Source organism: Vanessa atalanta, chromosome 19 (genome assembly GCF_905147765.1).
Source record: "Vanessa atalanta chromosome 19, ilVanAtal1.2, whole genome shotgun sequence".
Classification (NCBI taxonomy): domain Eukaryota; kingdom Metazoa; phylum Arthropoda; class Insecta; order Lepidoptera; family Nymphalidae; genus Vanessa; species Vanessa atalanta.
Window position 1 is genome coordinate 1,236,984 of NC_061889.1, and position 21,210 is coordinate 1,258,193.

The window sequence follows — 21,210 nt, forward strand, 5'->3', positions numbered from 1 at the left end:
CCCGCATTGGAGCAGCGTGGTGGAATATGCTCCAAACCTTCTCCTCAAAGGGAGAGGAGGCCTTTAGCCCAGCAGTGGAAAAATTTACAGGCTGCTAATGCTAATGCTAAACTAATATAATACAACATTTACACAGAACACTTTATTTTATATGTTGTGTTTTATAGTTGTTTAATTTTGAAAATAAACAAAAATGTTTAATAGATGCTTGTTTAAAGGTTATGTATGTTTGATACAAACTTAACACGTTAAGCCACGAGTCACGACGATAAAATCGTGTCGTATGATTTCGCAGTGAGGCCTTGATCTAAATTTCATTTATTTATGAAATAAATATGTAGTTAGGCGTTAGTAGTGTGCGTATGTAGTTATTACATACGCCCACTACTAACGCCTTAATTTATTACACAAGTTAAAGAAACAAGGAGAAATATTCCTTACAAATAAAACGAAACATCACATAAAATATTTTTATTCAACACATTTACATTAAAAAAGGTACAGCATCAAATAATTACAGAATTCATCCCACACGTATTAAATTTAATATAAAACTATCACAAAACCTTTATTATAGGACTTCACGTACGTCCAACATACAAACCGAACGTCCAACCATCCGGTATAGGGTTGGACCAAACGTTTATTTTGTGACGTTCGATCGTATACGGTGAATGTCGCTCTAAGCGTGTAAGCGAACAAGCACTAATTGACATATTTGTGTTTAGGAAACACTATAGTAGCGGCACGCTATGATGGCCGTTTTGACGTTTGCCCGCTCATGAAGTTTCGTATTTAATAAATAATTACATCAAAGGAGCAAATTGTTGTTCTTTATTGTCAATAGTGACGTGCAGTTGGTCATAAAATTTATCGAATGTGATTTCTAAACTACAAATATTAGAGTACCGCGAAGATAACTTTTAACTATTAAATTAATAAAGGACGATTATGAAATAAATGTGAAAATAGATACTATTTTAGAAAATGAACTTATAATTAATGTGAGTGACGATAGCAGTGAGAGTGAAAGCAGCAGTATGGACGACTCCGATTAAATATAGCCACTAGTGTTTTTGGTTTCTTTTTTTGTATCAATTTATTTCTTGTATGTAATGTGTTTATAAAGTTATTCATTCTAATTCCAATTTTTGATTTAAATTGATTTCGTTCGAATATATTACTTAAACTTATTTTATATTTTTTTTATTAAACCTTTTTAATCAGATACTACTTGCAACAAAACCTTGAATTAAATTACTTGCAAAAAAACAAAGATTTGAATATATTATATCGATAATAAATTTACATTTCACATCACTTTTTTAATGTGTCAAAACGGCCATCGTATCTTGCCGCTAGTATAAGAGCTATAGAAATAAATTACATATGTATTTCAAAATGCGTACATCGACTTCGACTGAAATCGAATCGAACGCAATTCTGTAGAGAGCGCGGCTGTCAAGTTTAAGTTTCAGTTGTGTGTGAAATATTAACGAGTTTCGGAAGTTCGGAATTCTCGTCGCGGTCATAGAAGCGATCAACTCGTTTGGGTTCGAAGTTCGGTTGTTGGACGGCCGTAAGTGCCTATCATACATATTAAAAATTACGTTTTAATCACCGTAACAAATAATTAAGTAGTTTTTATAAAATATAAAGATAAATACATATATGATTTAATGAAAATTACCTTTGCCAAAATCTACGTACTATATATTTTCGTACAAAAATTATAAATATATGTAAATTGATTAAAAAAACTACATTACAGTCGAGTACATCGCTAAAATAGTACGTAAAAATTCAAAGTAAATGAAAAAGAAACCGTTACGAAAAAAGCATCCAAAGATTACGTTGCTATTAAAAAAAATATCGCTTTTATTAAATTGTTAAGTTTGTAGCACCAAAGTCCACTCATCTCGAACTCACATTACTACAGACGACTAAACTTACCGATTCTATTCAAGTGTGCATAAAGGAACTTTTTTAAACTAAAAACTAAATCTGGCAAGAAACAAATTATTCACTAGTTTCAATAAACGAATATATAATGTTTTGAAATTGATTTTAACGTAACGTAATCGATTTTAAATGTATCAAATGTTGCATTGATTGATATTTGAACAGGAACGAGAGCAATTTTAAAGACGACTACAATCACACCAAGTACGAATAAATCCGTAATTTCTTGATATATTCAAATATCAAAATTTATATGTATATAATTATGAATAAACTATTGATGAACAGTGCAACTTAAATTCAAATAATCCGAATTGTAATCAAACATACGTTTGAGATTTGTTATCTGAAGAACTTTGTATTTTAAATCACACAGATAAATAATTATGTAACTATAGTATATTATATTCCAATTGCAAACGAGTAGAAATAAACAAATCCGAGTAGATGTACGATTGTATGATTTAATTTCTCTAGCAAGCTGTAACAATTTCACTGACATTCAAAACGCCGTTTCTTTACGGATCAATAATTATACCATAGATATCTATAAACTATATCAATATAACGAACTATATCAATTCAAAGTTGGGCAAGAAGGTTCTGGTAGGTACCATCCACTTATAAAATATTATTATTTTTACTCATAAGCGGCGCACTAAATTCCATGAACCAACTTTCAATGACGAATTCCGTACAAACTATCATCCTGAAACTTATTCAGCTTCTTTGGTGATGAATTTTCGATTTATTTTTTAGCATCTGCCTTCAACTTATTAACATCAGCCCAAATATCGATTTCCATATTCCTAACATCACAAGATTCATTTTTTTAAATCCTCTTTTAATGCCCACCTACGTTTGATAAGGCATACGTGAGTTAGAGTTCTGTTAGAATCATCGGACTAGGTTCTGCTTGGTATACCAAACAGTTTTTACTCCTGCTATTGGACTCGACAAGTGTTTTTCCATTTGATAACGTAATATCGTTTTGCCACAGATTAAAATCGATATTAACAAATTATTTTAGTAAAACTTTTCACTATATATCTGATTAAGGTTTAAAATTAGAGAGATATCCCTTTTGGCGTGTTTCAAAGTGAAATAATACGAATGAACTCAACTATATCGTTCATTTGTTTACGAGAATTCAACTTCACCTTTTTGTGTGTGGGTCGAACCTGGCAACGGAATTTTAAACCACACAACTATTAAGCAATGTACATACATTTGGTGCTTGTGACTATAAATTCTATACTACTAGAGAGAATATTGTACACGCGAAGAAAATATATAAAAATGGCTACCGAATGAAAGCATGTTTTCAACGGTTATTTAATAGTGATTTTTTTTTTCAGTAACTGCAAATATTCAAAGTAGTAACTAAATTACGTAACATTTAAAAATGGCTTTTTATATAAAGATATTGTAAAACGATTTTTAAACCTAATTTATATTGTCATAGAGCTCATTTTAGTTGAAAAACTAAAATAAATACGAAACCATAAAGACAACCGTAGATTAAATACTTTACATTAATCAAATTCTATTCATATGCTTCAGTTATTGTATCAATTTAAAACAAAACTTTCACATTTACGTATAAATGTTGTTGTAACATCTTCATTCGTCCGACCGATGACAGAATGCGTCCTGTCTAATCCGCGATAAACAATACAACTTTAAGTGACAAATAAAATGGCGCTTTTGTATTAATATGTCAATTTACGATTCACGTTATAAAATTGCACTAAATTTTAGCTGAATCGCTATCTGAAATAACTGTTAAACATATACATAGCACTTATACCAGAATATACCGCGCGATTCGGTTAATATGTAATATTATTAATACAACATTTTGCGCTTCACGGTTTAACAAGATTTAAATTTAGAATATTGACGTGATAAGTACTCCCGGTTCTTATTTAAAAAAAAAAAATACGAAAACATTTTTTAATCTATATCGCATTGTTACAAGGTTATGTCAATTGTCAACTGTTTATCCTTGGTGTCATGACAAACTGACAAACGTCAGAACTGATTCTCTCAGCGGCCGGCCATTAATAATATCGAAAAAAAAGTACAAGTAGCTCAATAATAGTTGGTAATAAATACTTACGACTTCATTTATAAACTTTGTTTAGCGTAATTTTAGTTAAATAATGTTTCATCTCTTTCCATTATTGATTTAACATACGAAAGAAGAAGACAGCACTATTTAACTCCGTCCATTTGGTTATTCACATTTTGATATCTGTCTTAGAACGTAGCTATTCCAGAAATCAATAAAGGAAAATTATTATTGTGTTGTATTTAATGATAATTTACTCAAGGGATATAGACCGTCAACAAAATAAAGTTTTTTTTTTTAACAGCAAACATTGATACTACGTTTTCATAAGTTTTCAATAATCGAATCGATTAATTATCAAAATATTAAGTTGCTAAAGTCACTAGTTCGACTTCAAAAAGTTGATAACTATATAGACTGTATGTATATTCTCATAAACAAAGTTTACAGATAAAACCGTTAGTATATAACCAGTTACTAGTTAGTTTATAATTTATATTCAATTAGTACACGAATAGTTTATACTTTACGTTTAATACACTTATTGACGTATATATTAGAACATTATTTTGGACCATACTAATTCTACCACAAAACATTTTTTTTTTTTCAATTAAAATAACTTATCTAATCACGGACAGTATATATGTATAAGCGATTACATAGATATATCAAAATAACTTTAAATTTCAAGCAATAAGTTATTACTTTTTTAATTTACATCTTATAATTAAAACAAAAGACGTATTAGTGCTGATTATTTTACTACCCCCTTACTAGTGAGCCTTGTATATATTGGTTGAATAGCTTTATCTCTTTCTTTCCAAGATCAAAACACTAATGTCAGAGAGAGATGAATCTACTCGTAACCATTCAACTGCTGCAACCTTTGTTAGTAAGGCGGTTAAAGTATATATTTAATAGGTAACATGCACGACGTCACCGCCCACCGATAGAAGACATTGACCCTGAAACGAAAAATGAACATTTTTTTTTAAATTATTTCAAGCATTTTAATCTTAGATAATCAGTTGTAATAACAGGCCAATGGATGTCCGTCACGTTAGTGTACGCAGCCCGTGATGTCCTAGTAAAAGACGGAATGGGTACCGCTGGTTTTTAGTGGGGTTTAAGGCACCTGCGTGTACGGGATGGACATCCTCCCTCCATGTGAGGACACGTGTAAAATATGGTTTCCAGAGAAAAAAAACCGATGTAATTGTCTCACAAAGTAAATGACCCAACATGATCTTGAGCTCTTGGGTTAAATCTCTGCTCTAATGGTGAATACATATTTTGTTATGTTTGTTATCCACTAAATTTTACAGCCTAAGCGCATAGTAATATTGCTGAATTTCTTATATTTGATAGTGGCCCGAATAGATCACTACACTGCGTGTGTAGGTGTGTGTGAGTTCGTGTGCACCTGGTTCTTGTGCGCGTTGTGGTGCAGCAGCAGGTGCGCGAGGTACAGCGACGTGAGCGCGTTGCCGCCCAGCGCCGCCGCGTACGCGCGCGCGATCGCCAGCACCTGCGGCAACGGCGGTCGGGTTAAAAGAAGTAGTCACCTAATGTGTAACGACAAAAGTGTGCGATAAAGTTAGTAAGTTTTGTGAAAGTTTAGATTTAGAGTCCTGATTCCTGTGCTTCAATTACGAGGATTAGAACGAGAGGAGACCTCGCAGGTGAAGGTGTGCAGGAAGCCGCTGAGGCCGCCCAGCTCGCGCACGGCGGTGGTCTCGCGCACGAACAGCAGGCGCAGCGCGCACACGCGGCGGCACGCGCGCGCGCGCACCACGCCGCCCAGCGTCGACAGCGACACGCGCGCCGCGCCCCCTCCGCCGCCCCCTCCGCCGGCCCCTCCGCCCGCGCACTTTAATGTTACAAATATGTCGTATTGGATCTGGATCTGGATCGGATTATTCGATTGTTTCAGATAGTTTTAGTTAAAGCTCTTGGATTATTCAGAAATTGTAATAGAGAAAATTATAAAATATCAATTTGACTCTATTTGTAGGCTGTTATTTAGTATTAAGTATAATTCCAAACAAAAAAAAACAAAAAAATTTTAGCTTTAAAATATAGTTAGCCGCTCCCTTTACGTATAACAACTATGCAAAAACAAAATTATAATAAATATATTTTTAACGTCGTTTCGTTCACGGTTACGGAGGTAGCCGAACATCCCTGATATAAGTGCTCTTTCGATAGAGAGATAACACTATTTCAAATTATTTAAGAAAAAAAACTCGAATAATATAAACATTTCATACCGGTGCGTTATTCCTATCATCGACGGCTTCGCTTTGCGTTTTCACCAGTTGCTCCTCGTCGAGCGCGAATATATCGTCGTCTCCGTCCACCGTCGCTCTATCGCCGTTGCTGTATTCGGCTTTGGACGGATCCAGCAGAGGTATAGCCGTCCCCGATACTACGAGCTGAATTTCATCCTAAAAATAAAACGAATGTTATAATACTAGTCGACGCCGAAATCGGGGCACGATACTGGCAAAGGTATCGTCACACGGAGGGGCGCGCACGTACCTCGGGCGCGTCGAGCTGGAAGCAGGTGGCGGCGAGCGCGGCGGGCTGCAGGCGGCGCAGCTTGTAGGCGGCGCCGTTGAGCGCGCACGCCACGAGGCGCTCGGCGCTGGCGCCGCCCGAGCCCAGGCGCGCGCGCCACACCTGCGCGCGACGGCTTATTATTTTATGGCTGGATTTTATTCTTCCGGGAACCATAATACTAATTATCAAGTAAAAGAGAATTATATTTTTTTGCACGCGTCGCTTGTGACACAATTTAATAAAACTGAGCATGAGTTAATATACCTTATAACCTTATGGAATTAATGCACTAGGTGATAAAATTGTTATTTCAAGTATATTAAACATTTTAACATTGTTTAAAGCTAAATTTGGCAATGGTGTACGTAACGTTGGTACCTGCGTGAATGCGTGCGGCGGCGCGTTGGCGGTGCGCTGAGCGGTAGTCAACACACACATGTGTGCGCGACGCACGCACAGCGCACGTGCTGTCTCCACCTGCACACCAAAACCATTTCAGTAGGTTCAGAAAATAGTTCAAAATGGTATAGAGCGAGTTATGTGAGTTGGCACTGACGTCCTCGGCCTCGTCCAGCTCCAGCACGCAGGCGTCCTTGTCGGCGCACAGGTCGAGCGCCGGCGCCTCGTCGCCCTCCGCCTCCACGCAGCCCGCGCTGCTCAGCTCCGGCGCGCCTGTGTGCAGATAAGGATAACAGTCTATCAGATTTTTTTCCAAAATTCCTACATAATAAAAGATTAAATTTAAAATTATTATTGATTAATAGTATTTTGCTATAATATATGTCTTACAATCTAAATTTTCATGAATACTGAAATAGTAAATTTTTCATTTATATAGGCAACTTTAATGGTCAAAATCTTTTATATGAAATGAAAAATATAACAACCAAAAAATAAAATTTATTTGAGAACTATTTTACAATATTAAAGTTACAAAGAACAATTCAATTACAAATTTCAATTACAATTCGCAATATAAATTCATACCGATATCGTAGCCGTTTGCCGCCTTGTTCGCCACGAACGTGTCCCATAAAGCCTTTTGAATTTCAATAGCATTTTTGTCGTTTTCTGACGCCTGGAATATAAAAATTTATTTAATCCAAAATATCGCGTTCCGGATTATGTAGTGTGTTAAATACATCGCTCTACTGTTATCCCTACAAAACAAAAGTATATCTTTTCGAAAAGATGCGAATTTTAGTATTTACAAATTTCAAATTTATTTTTTGAATCCATTTCACTAGCAATAGACTTTAACATCTTTTACCATCTTTTACGGACACACTCTGCGTGTATGCGCGCGTGTTAATTAGCATGTGTGTTGGGGCGCGCGCGCGCGCGCTCGTGTGTGTGTGTGCGTGTGTGTGTGTGTGTATGTGTATGTGTGTGCGCGTGTGTGCGCGTGTGTGCACGCGTGTGTGTGTGTGTGTGTATGCGAGTGCATGCGAGTGACCTTGAGGCGCGGCGGCGCGGGCGCGGGCAGGGCGGCGAGGCGCAGCGCGGTGCCGCTGGCGAGCGCGAGCACGCTGCGCTCGCCGATCGCGATCTGCGTCTGCAGCGAGAAGATCGCATTCGCGCCCTGCGGAAGAGCAAGTTGTTGAAACACATTGCATAATAACAGTATTTTTGTATTTGATAACATGTATTGCCCCATTATGAATACTGATCTTTAGAAATATGTGAAAAATTTGAAAGTAACAAAACTAAAATTTCACAATCTAAAGATCATTTTTCAAAGGTCACCTCGGCGTTGTAAATTAATATATTCAAAATCGCATCATAAATAAATTAGGAGTAAACAGGGCTCTTTGGGCGTATTTATTTCTATTGCTTCCAATGTTTATATAATAAAAGAAAATGGTTTAGTGTACCTGCATTCTCAACTTGGCGAGCAGCAGCTTGTGCAGTTCATACTCGAGGAAGGGTAGCTGGTCGGACAGATCCCGCGCTCCGGCTTCTGCGCCGACGGCACGACGGCCCCTAGCCGCTGGGGATGGGAACACGTTATTATTAAGATTAGATTTATATAATTAAACATGATTCAGAACTATTTACGTTAAGATAAAAAAGTAAATAAGACTCAAACTCAAATCAAACTCACCAACAGCTGTAAGCGTTATGGCTTTAGGGTATGAAGCCAGTCTGTTGGGTTTCGCGCACGTAGCTAGAAGAACTGACGGTACTCTTGCTCTCCTGAATATACATAATAATATTATATATAACATTAACAGCCTGTAAATTTCTCACTGATGGGCCTCCTCTCCATTTGAGAAGAAAGTTTGGAGCATATTCCACTACGCTGCTCCACTGCGAGTTGGTTAATACACATGTAGTAGAATTTCTTTTAATTTAGTCACCTGCAGGTTTCCTCACGATGTTTTCCTTCACAGCCGAGCGCGAGATGAATTATAAACACAAATTAAGCACACGAAAATTCAGTGGTGTTTGTCTGGGTTTGAACTCGCAATCATCGGTGATGCCCGCGTTCTAAACACTGGGTCACCTCGGCTCTCGTCCCACATAGATGGCTAATCTCCGTTTAGATTGACGCCGTGACCGAAATCTGTCTGGAGAACATCATCCAGTGATGGTTGTATGTTCCAGAGTGTGCTGATTAAGGGATTTGTTACCTGCATCCTCCACACGTAGCTAGCTCAGCGCGATAAGGCCCCGCCCCTGGAGAGTAAGGCACGTGCGCTATGGAGCACGGTTCGATTTCTGACTCTTCTAACGTGTTCTTAGAACCAGTGCTCACTGTAAAAAAATGCTTTTTATATTAACAAAATAATGAAAACATTACGTTTCATTGGAGATACATATTATATTTTTGTATTATTTATAATTAGCTACTCGAACACGCTGAGGCTATATTGTACATTGAATTATATTTTGTGATAATGTTAAGCAAAAACCTGAATATAATAGTACCAATAGCATAGCAATAAAAGCGCTTTTTGCTTAAAGCGCGTCTTAAAAATATTTTTATACACATATATTACATATAGACAAATACTTTTGCTAGTACTTTGCTTGTGTTTATTACTAATGTTATTGTATTATTTGTATTTTTATAAGTTGCATTTTATTCGTTTATATAAAGGTCAATCGCACTTACACACTGTGGGCTCGTCAACAGTGAAATCGCAGTCAAGGTTGATGACGGCGGCAGTGCCGGAAGCGGACAGGACGCATACATCTTCGCTGAAATTTCAAGTCAAATGTAATTTTCATGACAACGAATAACGACAAGTCGGGTTGGACTCACACATACACACGTACACAACATTATTTTGAATCAATTATATCTCAGATGTTCCTTACTTAATTACCGCTCCGCAAAATATAATCATTTAAGACGACATCCTAAATGATTATCTCTAGCGGCACGTGCGTCACAGTGGTATACATATCGGCTATAGTTAGCTAGGCAGGCGTGACCGACCGCACGGCGGCGCGCTCGGTGTAGGCGAGCACGGCGGTGCAGCGCAGAGCCCGTGCGTGCGCGCGCAGCTCCGTGCGCAGCTCCGCCCACCACGCCGCGCGCGCCGCGCTCTCCCCGCCGCCGTCCACCAGCTTCACGGAGCGCGCGCACACCGTGCCGCCTGCCGACGGGGAACGCATGGGTTATTATCGTTTGGACTGGTTGCGATCGTTTCGAGGCTCGTTTTACGTTTCTCCTTTTTCGTATTTGAAAGTCATACTAGTCAAAACTATTCAAAAAAATCTGTTACAGAACTGGGCACCAATTCTACAAACAAATTGCCATTTTATCAGAATCGAATTAAGACGTTATCGTTGCCATTCGACCGTTTTCAACGATCTAGTTGCAGTTCTTTATATATATGCAGTTATCGAAGTTGCATCGGAATACAATCGGGATCGTATCATAATCGATATGAATGAGTAAAATTGACGCTCAGTTACGATTAAGCTGACGTTTATTTTTGTGAGGAATAGTAGAATTTGGATTGGAATAGACTCGGGAACGTATGTTAGTAGAATTGTCCCCCTGAAATGTATAAAAGCGATCTCTAGCTATGTATATCTAACATTATATTAATTCCTTCTCTTACCGATATGAACAATGAAACCCGGAGGATACTCGGTCATAGTGAGGAAAGGGTACTCCAACATGTCTATATTGTTGCTGTTCATCGATGGTCGTAGAATAGCACCCCCGCCGCTTCCAGTGTTTCCAGCAGAAGCGTTTAAGGAGTTGCCTATATTAAAATTCCAGAATTAAAAGAGAGTGATAGATAACTAGTTATTTTTATACTATATTTACTGACCTTTTGGCGTCACGCTGAGATCAGAATCAGACGATCGTCTATGTATACCCATCGGAGTGGATGAAGAATGTAATGATGAACTCTGCACAGTGGCAGTCGCAACCGGGTCCCGACCTCCGTACGATTCGTGCCTCGCATGTCTGGGCGATCCCTTTTCCTTGTCGTTCTTGTCTTTATCGTACTTATCTCGTTCTCGCTCGCTCCTGTCAACACCGCACGCTGCATGCGAGTTACAACACACGCTAACACTGTTAGTAGGTTCAACACCCTCTACGTCTAGACTCTCGGTTCTATCTACACTGACCTCCGGCAGGGATGGAATGGTCTCTAAGGGTGGGCCACTAAGTATAGGATGGAAATGTTGAAGAACTGGCGTGTGAGTTAATTTGCATGGAATGACGTTAGGTTCTACGATCTTGGACATTTTAGACGACACAGTTTCACTTGCTGAACGAATGCTATCTTGTCTAACTAACTTTCGTTGATTCTTTTCGTTTTCTGTTACGCCCTTATTTTGAATAGGGCCTTCAATGCGGCTACGTTCTTTTGTCTGTGCTTCTTCAACTTTTTCTAATTTCTCATTGACATCGGCAAAGAATTTTTGATCTTCAGCTTTAATAGGATCAGGACTTGTAGGTATTAATAAGGATTCTACTTTATCGATTAAAATTGTTTCCATAGCGGTATGAATCAAACCCGTTGGTTTGAGCTTGGATTTGTCTTTTTTCAATGTCTTTTGTTCGTAATAATGATGTTCGTCTTTCATACTCGATGTACCACTCAAAGAGGCCCGAGATACTGGTTCCGATCCTATATACATTGATACTTTAGATGTAATGATTTCATCACTTTTGTGAAGACGATTATAAGAACTATACCCTTCCTTATCTAAACTTATCAAATCTGTATAAGATAGAAAAGGAGAACCTAATACGGTTTCACTAGGAGCTTTAGAGGTAACATCAGAAGCGGATCCAGGTTGACTCATTGCGGTTTTAGGATCAACGTGCTTTTTCTTTGGTAACAACGAGTAATGTGATAAGCTCTTGATCATGCTGCTTTTTGAAATCTTTGATATTTGTCGCTTAATCCGTTTTGAGGAGCGATACATGAAACCTTTCTTTTCTATAGGGGATGACGGTGCGCTAATACTCTTCGAAGCTTTTTTATGCGCAAAAGGATTAGCCATATTTATAGAGTGTGAATTTGACGAAGTTACACACGTGTGATCCCGGGCTGGAGAAATCTTGGAGTCGACGGCGTCTGATTCACTATTGGTGGTGTTATCTTTTTGTAATACTTTTTCAGGATCAGTGGTTTGTATGATTACATTGTTATCTGGTTTTTCTTCTATGTTTTTTAATTTTTTCACCGTGTCGTTGTTTGTTAATTCAAGAACTGTTAGTTTCTTTTCCATTTGAGCGATAAAATTTGGATCTACGTCTTTACTGAGTACCGATTGTACTACAGAACTTGTTGTTTCCAATGATGGTTCGGGATCACTTTTCATTCCAAAGCTTTCATCGTCTTCGTCTGATGACGTGTATATTTCTGAACTATCAGCAGAAAGCGCAGATGAAATCGAACCAAAAAAATCGACATCACCAGGTAATTTCAGAAGATTATCGGTTCGTACTGCTACAGGAGTAGGAGGACACGACTCTGATATCTTTCTTTCACGCTCCATATCTGGACTCTTTATATTTTCTAATGAACTACAGTGAATCTCTGGTATGTTACCGCTTATATTTCCTCGGTTTTTATTTGCAAAGTCTGTCCCATCTTCGTCGGATAAATTCAAAACTGGTTCCGATTCACTAGTTCGTCGTAAAGTTGAGCAAGGAGAGCTCTCCGAATCTTGATGTTCAGAAATACGAGCTAAACTTCTATCAGCATGCATCACTGATCGAGCGAGTATTGAAGCCATACCGTAACCTTCCTCCTCTTTATTTTCAACTTTGAGAAGCTTTTTTACTTTCAACTTCTTAATTTTCTTTATCTCCTTCTTAATATCTGTCAGCGATATACGAGACGTATCCGATGAAGTCGATTGAAGCGAGACTTGATCATCTTGCATTTCCGGTTTACGGGACCGCTTATGAAACTTTTTCGAGAATAAATTATCTTTTATCTTTTTTATAGCTTTTAAAGGACCCGCGGATTCTGTAGGATCTTCGCGATTTAAAAGTTTGTTTAGATCGATCTGATCTTCGGACAAATGTTTTAGGCTTTTCTGAGCGACATAGTTGTCTTGATAGATAGAAAGATCACCGGTATAAGTTTTCTGACTCTGCTGTTTTTGCGTGGACAGGTCTAAACTTTTTTCGTCATCGTCGATATTGTCTGCTTCGTCTAGAAACGCCGTAGCGTTAGGATTTAAAATGCTCACAATTCGTTGCAATTCCTCCTGGTGAGTTTGATAGTATTGATTCAAGTCTGTAATGCTTTCTTCGTCTGTCGCTAAAATGTCCAAGTACTTTTTTAATTGTCTAATGATTTAAGGCAACAACGAGCAACACAGGGCAAACCATGCAAACATATTTCCATGAGTATATTTTGTTAAAATTAAGAACTTAGTAAATTAATATATATTTTAGTTAAAATAATGATCTCTAAAAACATTAAGTACATCAAAAGCGTGTACGTTTGTATATAAGAAATTATGATTTACTTTTTTTTATTTGGATAGTCTAAACGACTTCTTTTGTTTTCGTATAGCGTGCTAGTGTTTTACTTCGGTATATTGATAAAATAGGAAGGTTCTTAGAAACATTTGAAATGTTTTTAATCGAATTATCTTACATCATCAAATCATACGTCTTACATTATCAGAATCGGTAGCAAAAATGTACAGAAACCTTCCAATTCTTGGGACATTAAAACCAATAAATACGATTTTAAACTGTAAAAAATTCAAAGCTATAAATAAATTCATGATAATATACTACAAACGAAATACTCACTGTTGAGTACAGGGAATGTTTGTCGGGTAGCTCGGCGTCGGCAGTGCCGTTATACTAACAGCTGTACCTTTAGGAGAAATCGCACTTCAGCAACTACTACTTAGCATTATTTGCAGCCCGTAAATGTCCCACTGCTGGGATAAAGGCCTCCTCTCCCTTTGAGGAGAAGGTTTGGAGCACATTCCACCACGCTGCTCCAATGCGGGTTGGCGGAATACACATGTGGCAGAATTTCGTTGAAATTAGACACATGCAGGTTTCCTCACGATGTTTTCCTTCACCGCCGAGCACGAGATGAATTATAAGCACAAATTAAGCACATGAAATTTCAGTGGTGCCTGCCTTGGTTTGAAACCGAAATCATCGGTTAAGATGCACGCGTTCTAACCACTGGGCCATCTCGGCTCACATACATACTACTTACTACCTTAATACTATTTTTGTATATAAAATAGGTAGGGCGAGCTGATGGGCCACGTGATGATTAATGGTCACCACTCATAGACATTGGCACTATAAGAAAGATTATCAGGATTAATTTCCTGATATCGGCAATGTGCCACCAATCTTGAGAACTAAGATGTTATGTCCCTTATACCTGTAGTTACACTGAATCACTCACCCTTCAAACTGGTACACAATAATAGTAAATATTAATGTTTCTAGAATATCTGCTAAGTGGGGGATACCAGTTCAGAAGGTTGAAAATTATATTAGGATCGTCAAATATGTACTGTGTATTTGGATCTTTGGTGAGATATAGTCATCATCATGACTCTAGTTCCGGTTTGAAAGGTGAGTCCGTTGTGGCAGATATTTGAATAACTAGCTGTATCCGCGGTTTCAGTCACGAATTCAGTCCTTCGAGAACTAAGAGTATCATACAACGGTTCATCTCCAAATTTATCTTTTGAAGGTTTGAATAAAGATTCCTATGTTCGTCATTAGGGTTCAAGTTTGCTTCGCAACGAATTACAGCAAAATTGATTCAGTGGTTTAGCAGTGAAAGCGTAACTGGCAGACAGAGTTACTTTAGTATTTATAATATTAGTATAAATAACAGGCACGAGGCATTTATCGTTTAGAGATCTGATTTTTGGTACTTTGACGTTGAATTTAATGTTCAATATTTCCGACACTGTCGATATCTCTACGCGATGGTCACTCAACATCAGACGGCCCATATGACCGGCTGTTTTCTTAGATTCGGTTTAACCAAAACCTATACGAGTAGCCCAATAATGTGAATCGTGTGTTTTGGGCATGTGGTATCACTTCTATCACAATAATAAGATAAGTTGTAAGCAAAACAATTCAAAAGGCTTACTAAAATCTCTTGAATTTGTTTTAATAGAACTAGCTTGCTAAATTCTCACCGATAGCTCGAGCAACAACACCCGCCTCTCCTTCCAAATCAAAGTCTTGCTGGTAGCCGACCACGGCGTTAGCTCCCAGCTCAGCTGCTTTCAAACCGACTAACCGTTGTACCTGAAATAGAGAAATAGTAGAATATATCTTAGAATGTTTATTGGTGGAAAATCTGAAAGCTAGAGAGAATCGGTTTTTTTTTTTTTATATTATACTAGGGAGGCGATTTGGCAAATGTGCAAAATGATGTGGTGCAATGGCTACGTCAGAAATGGACAAGTGGTCTAAACTTTGGTACTGAGAAGTTTCTTAATGAAGCGGGCCCCTCACCTCCATTTTTAACCTAATTAGCTTGAAGTACTTGAAAGAGCTGATAAATCCATGATTAAGTTAAAAGTGCTCGTTCATTTATCCTACCTGGTTACTAAGTTTGATGAAGGCAACCTGCCTGGCTTCGTTTGACGCTCGCGGTGTCCTGATCTTGTCGATCCATTGATATTCGGGGTCATCGTTCACTATCAACTCCTCGACGAAGCCGTGAACTGTAGTCGCTCTGTATCCAGGTGGTATCATTGGGCCTGTAAGTATTAATATTCTATTTTATAATAAACTAACATTTGATATTATTCTTTAAAGCGTTAGGTATATAAAAGTGTAGTCAATATCCTTTCTTGGGGTTAATGCTTGTTTCATAGTAAGTTTCGTCAAATTCGGTTCCGACGTTTGACCGTGAAAGCGCGACAGACAGAGTTACTTTCGCATTTATAATATCGTTATTGATTTTAAAATTAAAATCTTGCTGATCAGCGAGGAGTTCAGGTTTAAGTTCAGCTATGGTGACTGTTAAGGTTATTACCATTTATAATTAAACTACATTATGGCTATTTAAACGTACTAAGTTTAAAACTTATAGATGTATATATATAATAAAAACATATATTTATAAACAAAGGCCCAGATGGTCCAATAGAGAGATCATGTGTATCTTAGCCGAGCATCGCAGATATTTTGAGTTTCCATTATACTCTATGTATATCTAAGTGCGGTGGTTTCCATCTTACCACCAGGAGACTCATTTGCGAATCTCTTTCAATAAAAAAATACACAATGGTAGATATTAGTATATAAAATGTCAACCGAGATAATATACAGTTTTCCATCACCGCCGAGCTTAATAAATTAATCGAAATGTTCGCTCGAAGGTTTTACCCTCAATCATCGGTATTTCTCGAAATTCATAATTAACTCAAATTCGTCTTACAGTGAAAGAACTGCACGCCACAACTAGACGTCTTGTACTTATTGAAGTCCGAGAATAGTTCCACTTTCACGATAACATTCAGCTCCCCGCGGATACCGTGCATTGTATCGAACACCGGTATCCAGCCGGACATAACTGCACCTGGATATTCCGAAGAAATAACAACATTTAATTAACTTCAAGCTTTAATTTAACTTAACCTGTTTGTATTAAATCTTGCAATTTAATTTAAGCTAGTTCACTTAATCGATGATTTGAAATTTTGCACAGGCTTAGTTATGGTAACAATATACTGGTATCCTTTTTTAAGTATCCTTGTAGGTCTAGATATGAAGCCGACGGTTCCCGAGGTCCTGGGTTCAAACTTTGGGACCGGACAAAAAAATATTGGCATTTTCTCTTAAAATATTCCCTGTTGCAGCCAGAGTTGACAGTATTTTTTACTTAGTAGCATACTTTTGTTACATACATACAACAAGTCTGAGTATCGTGTAAAGATAATTATTTACTATTAGATAATGCTATTACGAACGTACGATAATTTTTAAAGCTCTAATATTGGTTCAAATTAAATCCAAGAAATTTAATACTAAATATATTATGAAAATAAAGTTACCCGAGGAATTGACAAAAGGCAGGTAAGTATTCTTATAAGAAAACATATAAATGTACGAAAAGGGTTAAAGTCTCCTTAATGTATTTAATTCATTTTACATGACCAAAAATCACATAAAAATCCTCTTCAGCAAAACGGGATGATACTCACCGCCTGGTGGGCCTGTGGTCCCATTTGCATTATTTGCCTCTCTTGCCAATAGCGGTGCAAGGCTAATAACGACTTTACCGATCGCGTCGTTAGCTGAATATGTGTCGTGGTCCATGAGACGCAGTTGAAGTGGTTCATCTTGGAGTTCTGATTCATCAACCTGTTACAGAAGTTTTATGAGATGAACACCTTCTAGATCAAATTCCTGGTGACATTTTGCCATAAACCAAAACTGAAGCGTTTTAGACTTTAGTTAATTGTACTGTAGTTTAAGTACAGCAGCGGGGTTATGGTCTACAATAATTTTGAGGAGAAACTTTGGATGTTACGTCACCGCACCGACGACCGCATAATTTGAATAGCCTGTCTTTGTTCACACTTTTTAGACTTGATAAAAAAATTATTCTTGATAAGTGTCGAAGTCCATTAATGAGTTCTGAGTTTATCCCAGGAACCGTCATCTGACAATGCGAATAGCTAATAAAAAAAACGAGATCCGATAAGATTTTAAACGGGTATATTATGCTATGCAAGAAAAACATCTTAATACTTTTTGAAAGCGGCAAAAATCGATTTCAATAAATATGAATAACTCCATATAAAGTGTTCTGCTGTTTGATCATCCAACATTTTATGGGATTGTTAGAAATTGATTATAGAATAATGCATTGTTAATTTTAGTATTTAATTAAAACCTTAGTAGAAAATAATTATAATAAAAAAAAATACAATTTTAAAGTAGCTGTAGTCATTACTGCTAAAAAACTACAAAAACATGAAATCAAACCTAATAATCACAAATCTAGTGCTAGATTATTCAATTCAATTCTTAGTTTAATGGCTTATAGTTATGCCGACAGGGCACAGATTATTTCACCAATACCACGTAGGAGTACTAGATTATATATAATGCATTAGCATTAGCATTAGCAGCCTCTATATTTATAGAGGCTGCTATTTTGCTATTTATAGAGGATTGTCGAAAGTTTAAATTTATCATTATTGATAAATTTAAATTTCGACAATCCTATTTTAGTGTCGTAATAAACAGAGATAGCTCAAAATCCTCTTCCATATTATCAGAACGGACTTGATATTCTATAAAGATAACTAATCAATTTGTTATCTATTTAGAATAAACATACAAAACTACCAAAATAGTGATTTTTATGTCATATTACCATATCATAAATATATACTTATAAATGAGAAAACATTATTTTTCTCATACCTAACGGAAAAAAAAATACTAAACCATAATATATAAGACTTAGTTGGGAGCCGAGAGCCGAGATGGCCCAGTGGTTCAAACCCAGGCAGGCACCACTGAATTTTATGCTTTATTTGTTTTTATAATTCATCTCGTGCTTGGCATTGAAGATCCTCAAAGGGAGAGGAGGCCTTAGCTCAGCAATGGGAAATTCACAGGCTGCTAATGTAATAATAAATAATACATGACACAAATTGTCTGCTAATGGTTTTGTTTGTATATAAATGTAATAAAAAATTAAATCATTTATCATTACTAAAGTAAATGTTATACCATAATTTACAGTAGACAGTCGCCAGACACATCTATTAATAGCTTGTATGTTGGATACAATTTTGTAATCCAGCCAAACTATGAAACAGAAATGAGAGATGGCCTTGGCATGTTTACTATTCCCCAATCTGTGACTAAATTGCGCTTATATTTCCAATTCAGAAATTAATTTATTTATATTATTACATTTCTAAAATCCATTTTTAATAAATAACAAGATATATAGAAAATGTAGTATAAATTTGATTTATTACATAGACATTACATTTGGAACTATTCAACAAAAACAAAAATAGTTTAATGTAAACCACATTAACTTTAAAGACACTAGTGTGTGGTATATACTACTGATATTCTTTTATTTGTTTTTTTTTTTTTACTCATATCTCCAAAAAAAATTTTATAAATGGCAATTTAATTAACAGAAATGAAAAAAGGTCCTATATTCTTATATCTATAAATAGAAGTAAAATATTGTATTGTATATAAACCAATTTATGTTTATTATTACTAGTTGCTTAGTAATACATTAGCATTCTTTTTTAAAATACTTAAAACTCTTAATAATGTTTATATTTTTTTTCTCAAGTTACACCTACTTTTATTTTTAGCCAGATAACAGAAGTTAAATAAAGCAAGATCACTATTGTACCTTATAAGCTTTTGGATATATTTGCATGGGTTATTATTTTCTCTTTCTAAATAGTCATCTTCACTATGGTTTTCAATAGTTTATACTGCTTTAATAATTGTAAATTAAATAAGTAATAGTAGTTTGTATATATTCTTTATTTGTAGCTAGACAAATTGGCAATTGGGCCACCTGATTTCTTGCCGGTTTTTCTCAGTAGAATCTACATTCCGAATCCGTGATAGCTTTACTTAATATAGCCTACTTGAATAAAGTATATTTTGATTCTGATTTTTTTTTATGGTAAATGATTACCACAAATCATTGACAGAAATCACCAACCTCAGGAACTAAGTTGTTACGGTGCTTGCACCTGTATTTACACTGGCACAATCAGCCTCTGCATTAAATCTTTTTATATATTATGTGTACACTTACGTGTATGGTTGTCTCGGTAACCTAGCCAGCTTGCTTAAAAGCCAATCACCAAGTCTAATATAATATTATATGATAGATTGTACATTGTACACTTAAAAAATACTGAGTTTAAGTATGCAGATAGATGTTCTGTCTTAAAAAATTTTTTTGATTTTAAATTAATATCTCTTATAAGTTTAAATTATGGTTAATAATAAAAAAATATTTGATCATAGAATCAAAACATTATTTATTGAAGCAGCCTCATAAAATCACTATTGAATTGTCATGTAAAAGTGTTGAATTAAATGTACAGCTACCACTGGTTAGGAAAGTTGGTTCTACCGAGAAGAACCGGCAAGAAACTCAGTATTTACTCCTTCTCACCATTTTTATTACAGAGTATGGTAATAAGTACAATTAAAATTATATATCCTGCCTAGAAAATCAACAAACAATAAGTTCACGCTTTAGGGTTATAGTTCAGACTTGTATAACTTTAATTTATGTTTCACCTAGAAGCAAATTAAGCAGAGTTTAATTTAATTTGCACTAAAACTGACCTCAAATCTGTACCATTCAGTGCTATTCCACTGAGGGTTCAATGACTTCCGACATACATCAGTCTTGTGTGTTACACCGCCGAATTTGATCTCGACAAATGCATCTGTAGTGTCGCTTGCTCTGTCCATTACCGGCAAATTACGACCGGCTAGCACTTTAACCTTTATTTTACCAGGCATTTTATTTTTTTCACAGGATCTTCAATACAATAAACAGGTCTAATTTGGTATCATAATCCAATCATTCACACTAGAATAAACACTTTGCACATTTTAATCACTTGAAAAAATTAACCATTAATTATATAAACACGAATATTTGTGCAATACAAAATAACTAGTCGTATTCTAAAGCTAAATTATCTTTTTCAACTAAGTCACTATTTTTAACGACACAAATACATAAATAAACGTTCTCATTGGCGTAAACATTGCAAATTTACAACGCATTTACGCTGCGTATTAAATTTTTGACAAACACAACACCTTTAACGCCGTCTACAATAGTGAAAGCGTGTTGTTATAATTTTCTCCAATGTTTATTTATAGAACTAAGATTTTATAAATAATTCTGAAACGCGGGCGACATTTTCCACAGCTGTGATGTCGAAATGTCAACCCGAATGTCAAACGATCGTAAACGTAAAGTAAAATGTAAATTCAAAAAGTTTCTTTAATCTTTGGTGAATTTGTGTATGCCGACTATCGGAAATTATCGAGCCTCAAAGTTATGGTATTTGTTTCATTAATTAAGTATTTGCAGATAATTTATATTTGTTACATAAAATTGATTTTATAACCAAGC

The 21,210-nt window shown here is 36.1% G+C and overlaps 1 protein-coding gene across 3 annotated transcripts; it reads right to left on the reverse strand.

Moving 5' to 3' along the window:
* Positions 1–1,253: 1,253 nt before the first annotated feature.
* On the reverse strand, positions 1,254–21,010 carry LOC125071546 (C2 domain-containing protein 5). Of its 3 annotated transcripts, XM_047681866.1 has the most exons (23): positions 20,406–21,010; positions 17,252–17,411; positions 16,486–16,626; positions 15,642–15,802; positions 15,233–15,344; positions 13,857–13,923; positions 12,117–13,382; positions 10,894–11,096; positions 10,678–10,824; positions 10,047–10,206; positions 9,720–9,805; positions 9,235–9,358; positions 8,706–8,797; positions 8,476–8,591; positions 8,058–8,183; positions 7,589–7,679; positions 7,158–7,273; positions 6,980–7,078; positions 6,581–6,721; positions 6,310–6,486; positions 5,715–5,909; positions 5,463–5,567; positions 1,254–5,004 (listed from the first exon to the last, which is right to left on the reverse strand). In XM_047681866.1, the coding sequence occupies exons 1-23, from the start codon at positions 20,583–20,585 to the stop codon at positions 4,954–4,956; spliced, it is 4,116 nt and encodes a 1,371-aa protein (XP_047537822.1). In that variant the 5' UTR covers positions 20,586–21,010; the 3' UTR covers positions 1,254–4,953. The 3 variants fall into 3 exon arrangements, with proteins under 3 accessions (XP_047537822.1, XP_047537823.1, XP_047537821.1); XM_047681867.1 differs by lacking the exon at positions 12,117–13,382; XM_047681865.1 differs by having other exon boundaries at positions 10,894–13,382.
* Positions 21,011–21,210: the final 200 nt, after the last annotated feature.

Excerpts from the sequence above, each read along its gene's own strand:
- LOC125071546 (XM_047681865.1), bottom strand. The coding sequence starts at position 20,585 with ATGCCTGGTAAAATAAAGGTTAAAGTGCTAGCCGGTCGTAATTTGCCG. Across the intron at positions 9,806-10,046 it reads ACCGAGCGCGCCGCCGTGCG|CGAAGATGTATGCGTCCTGT; the intron begins GTCGGTCACGCC and ends TTGAAATTTCAG. Across the intron at positions 5,005-5,462 it reads ACAACGCGCACAAGAACCAG|GGTCAATGTCTTCTATCGGT; the intron begins GTGCACACGAAC and ends TTTTCGTTTCAG.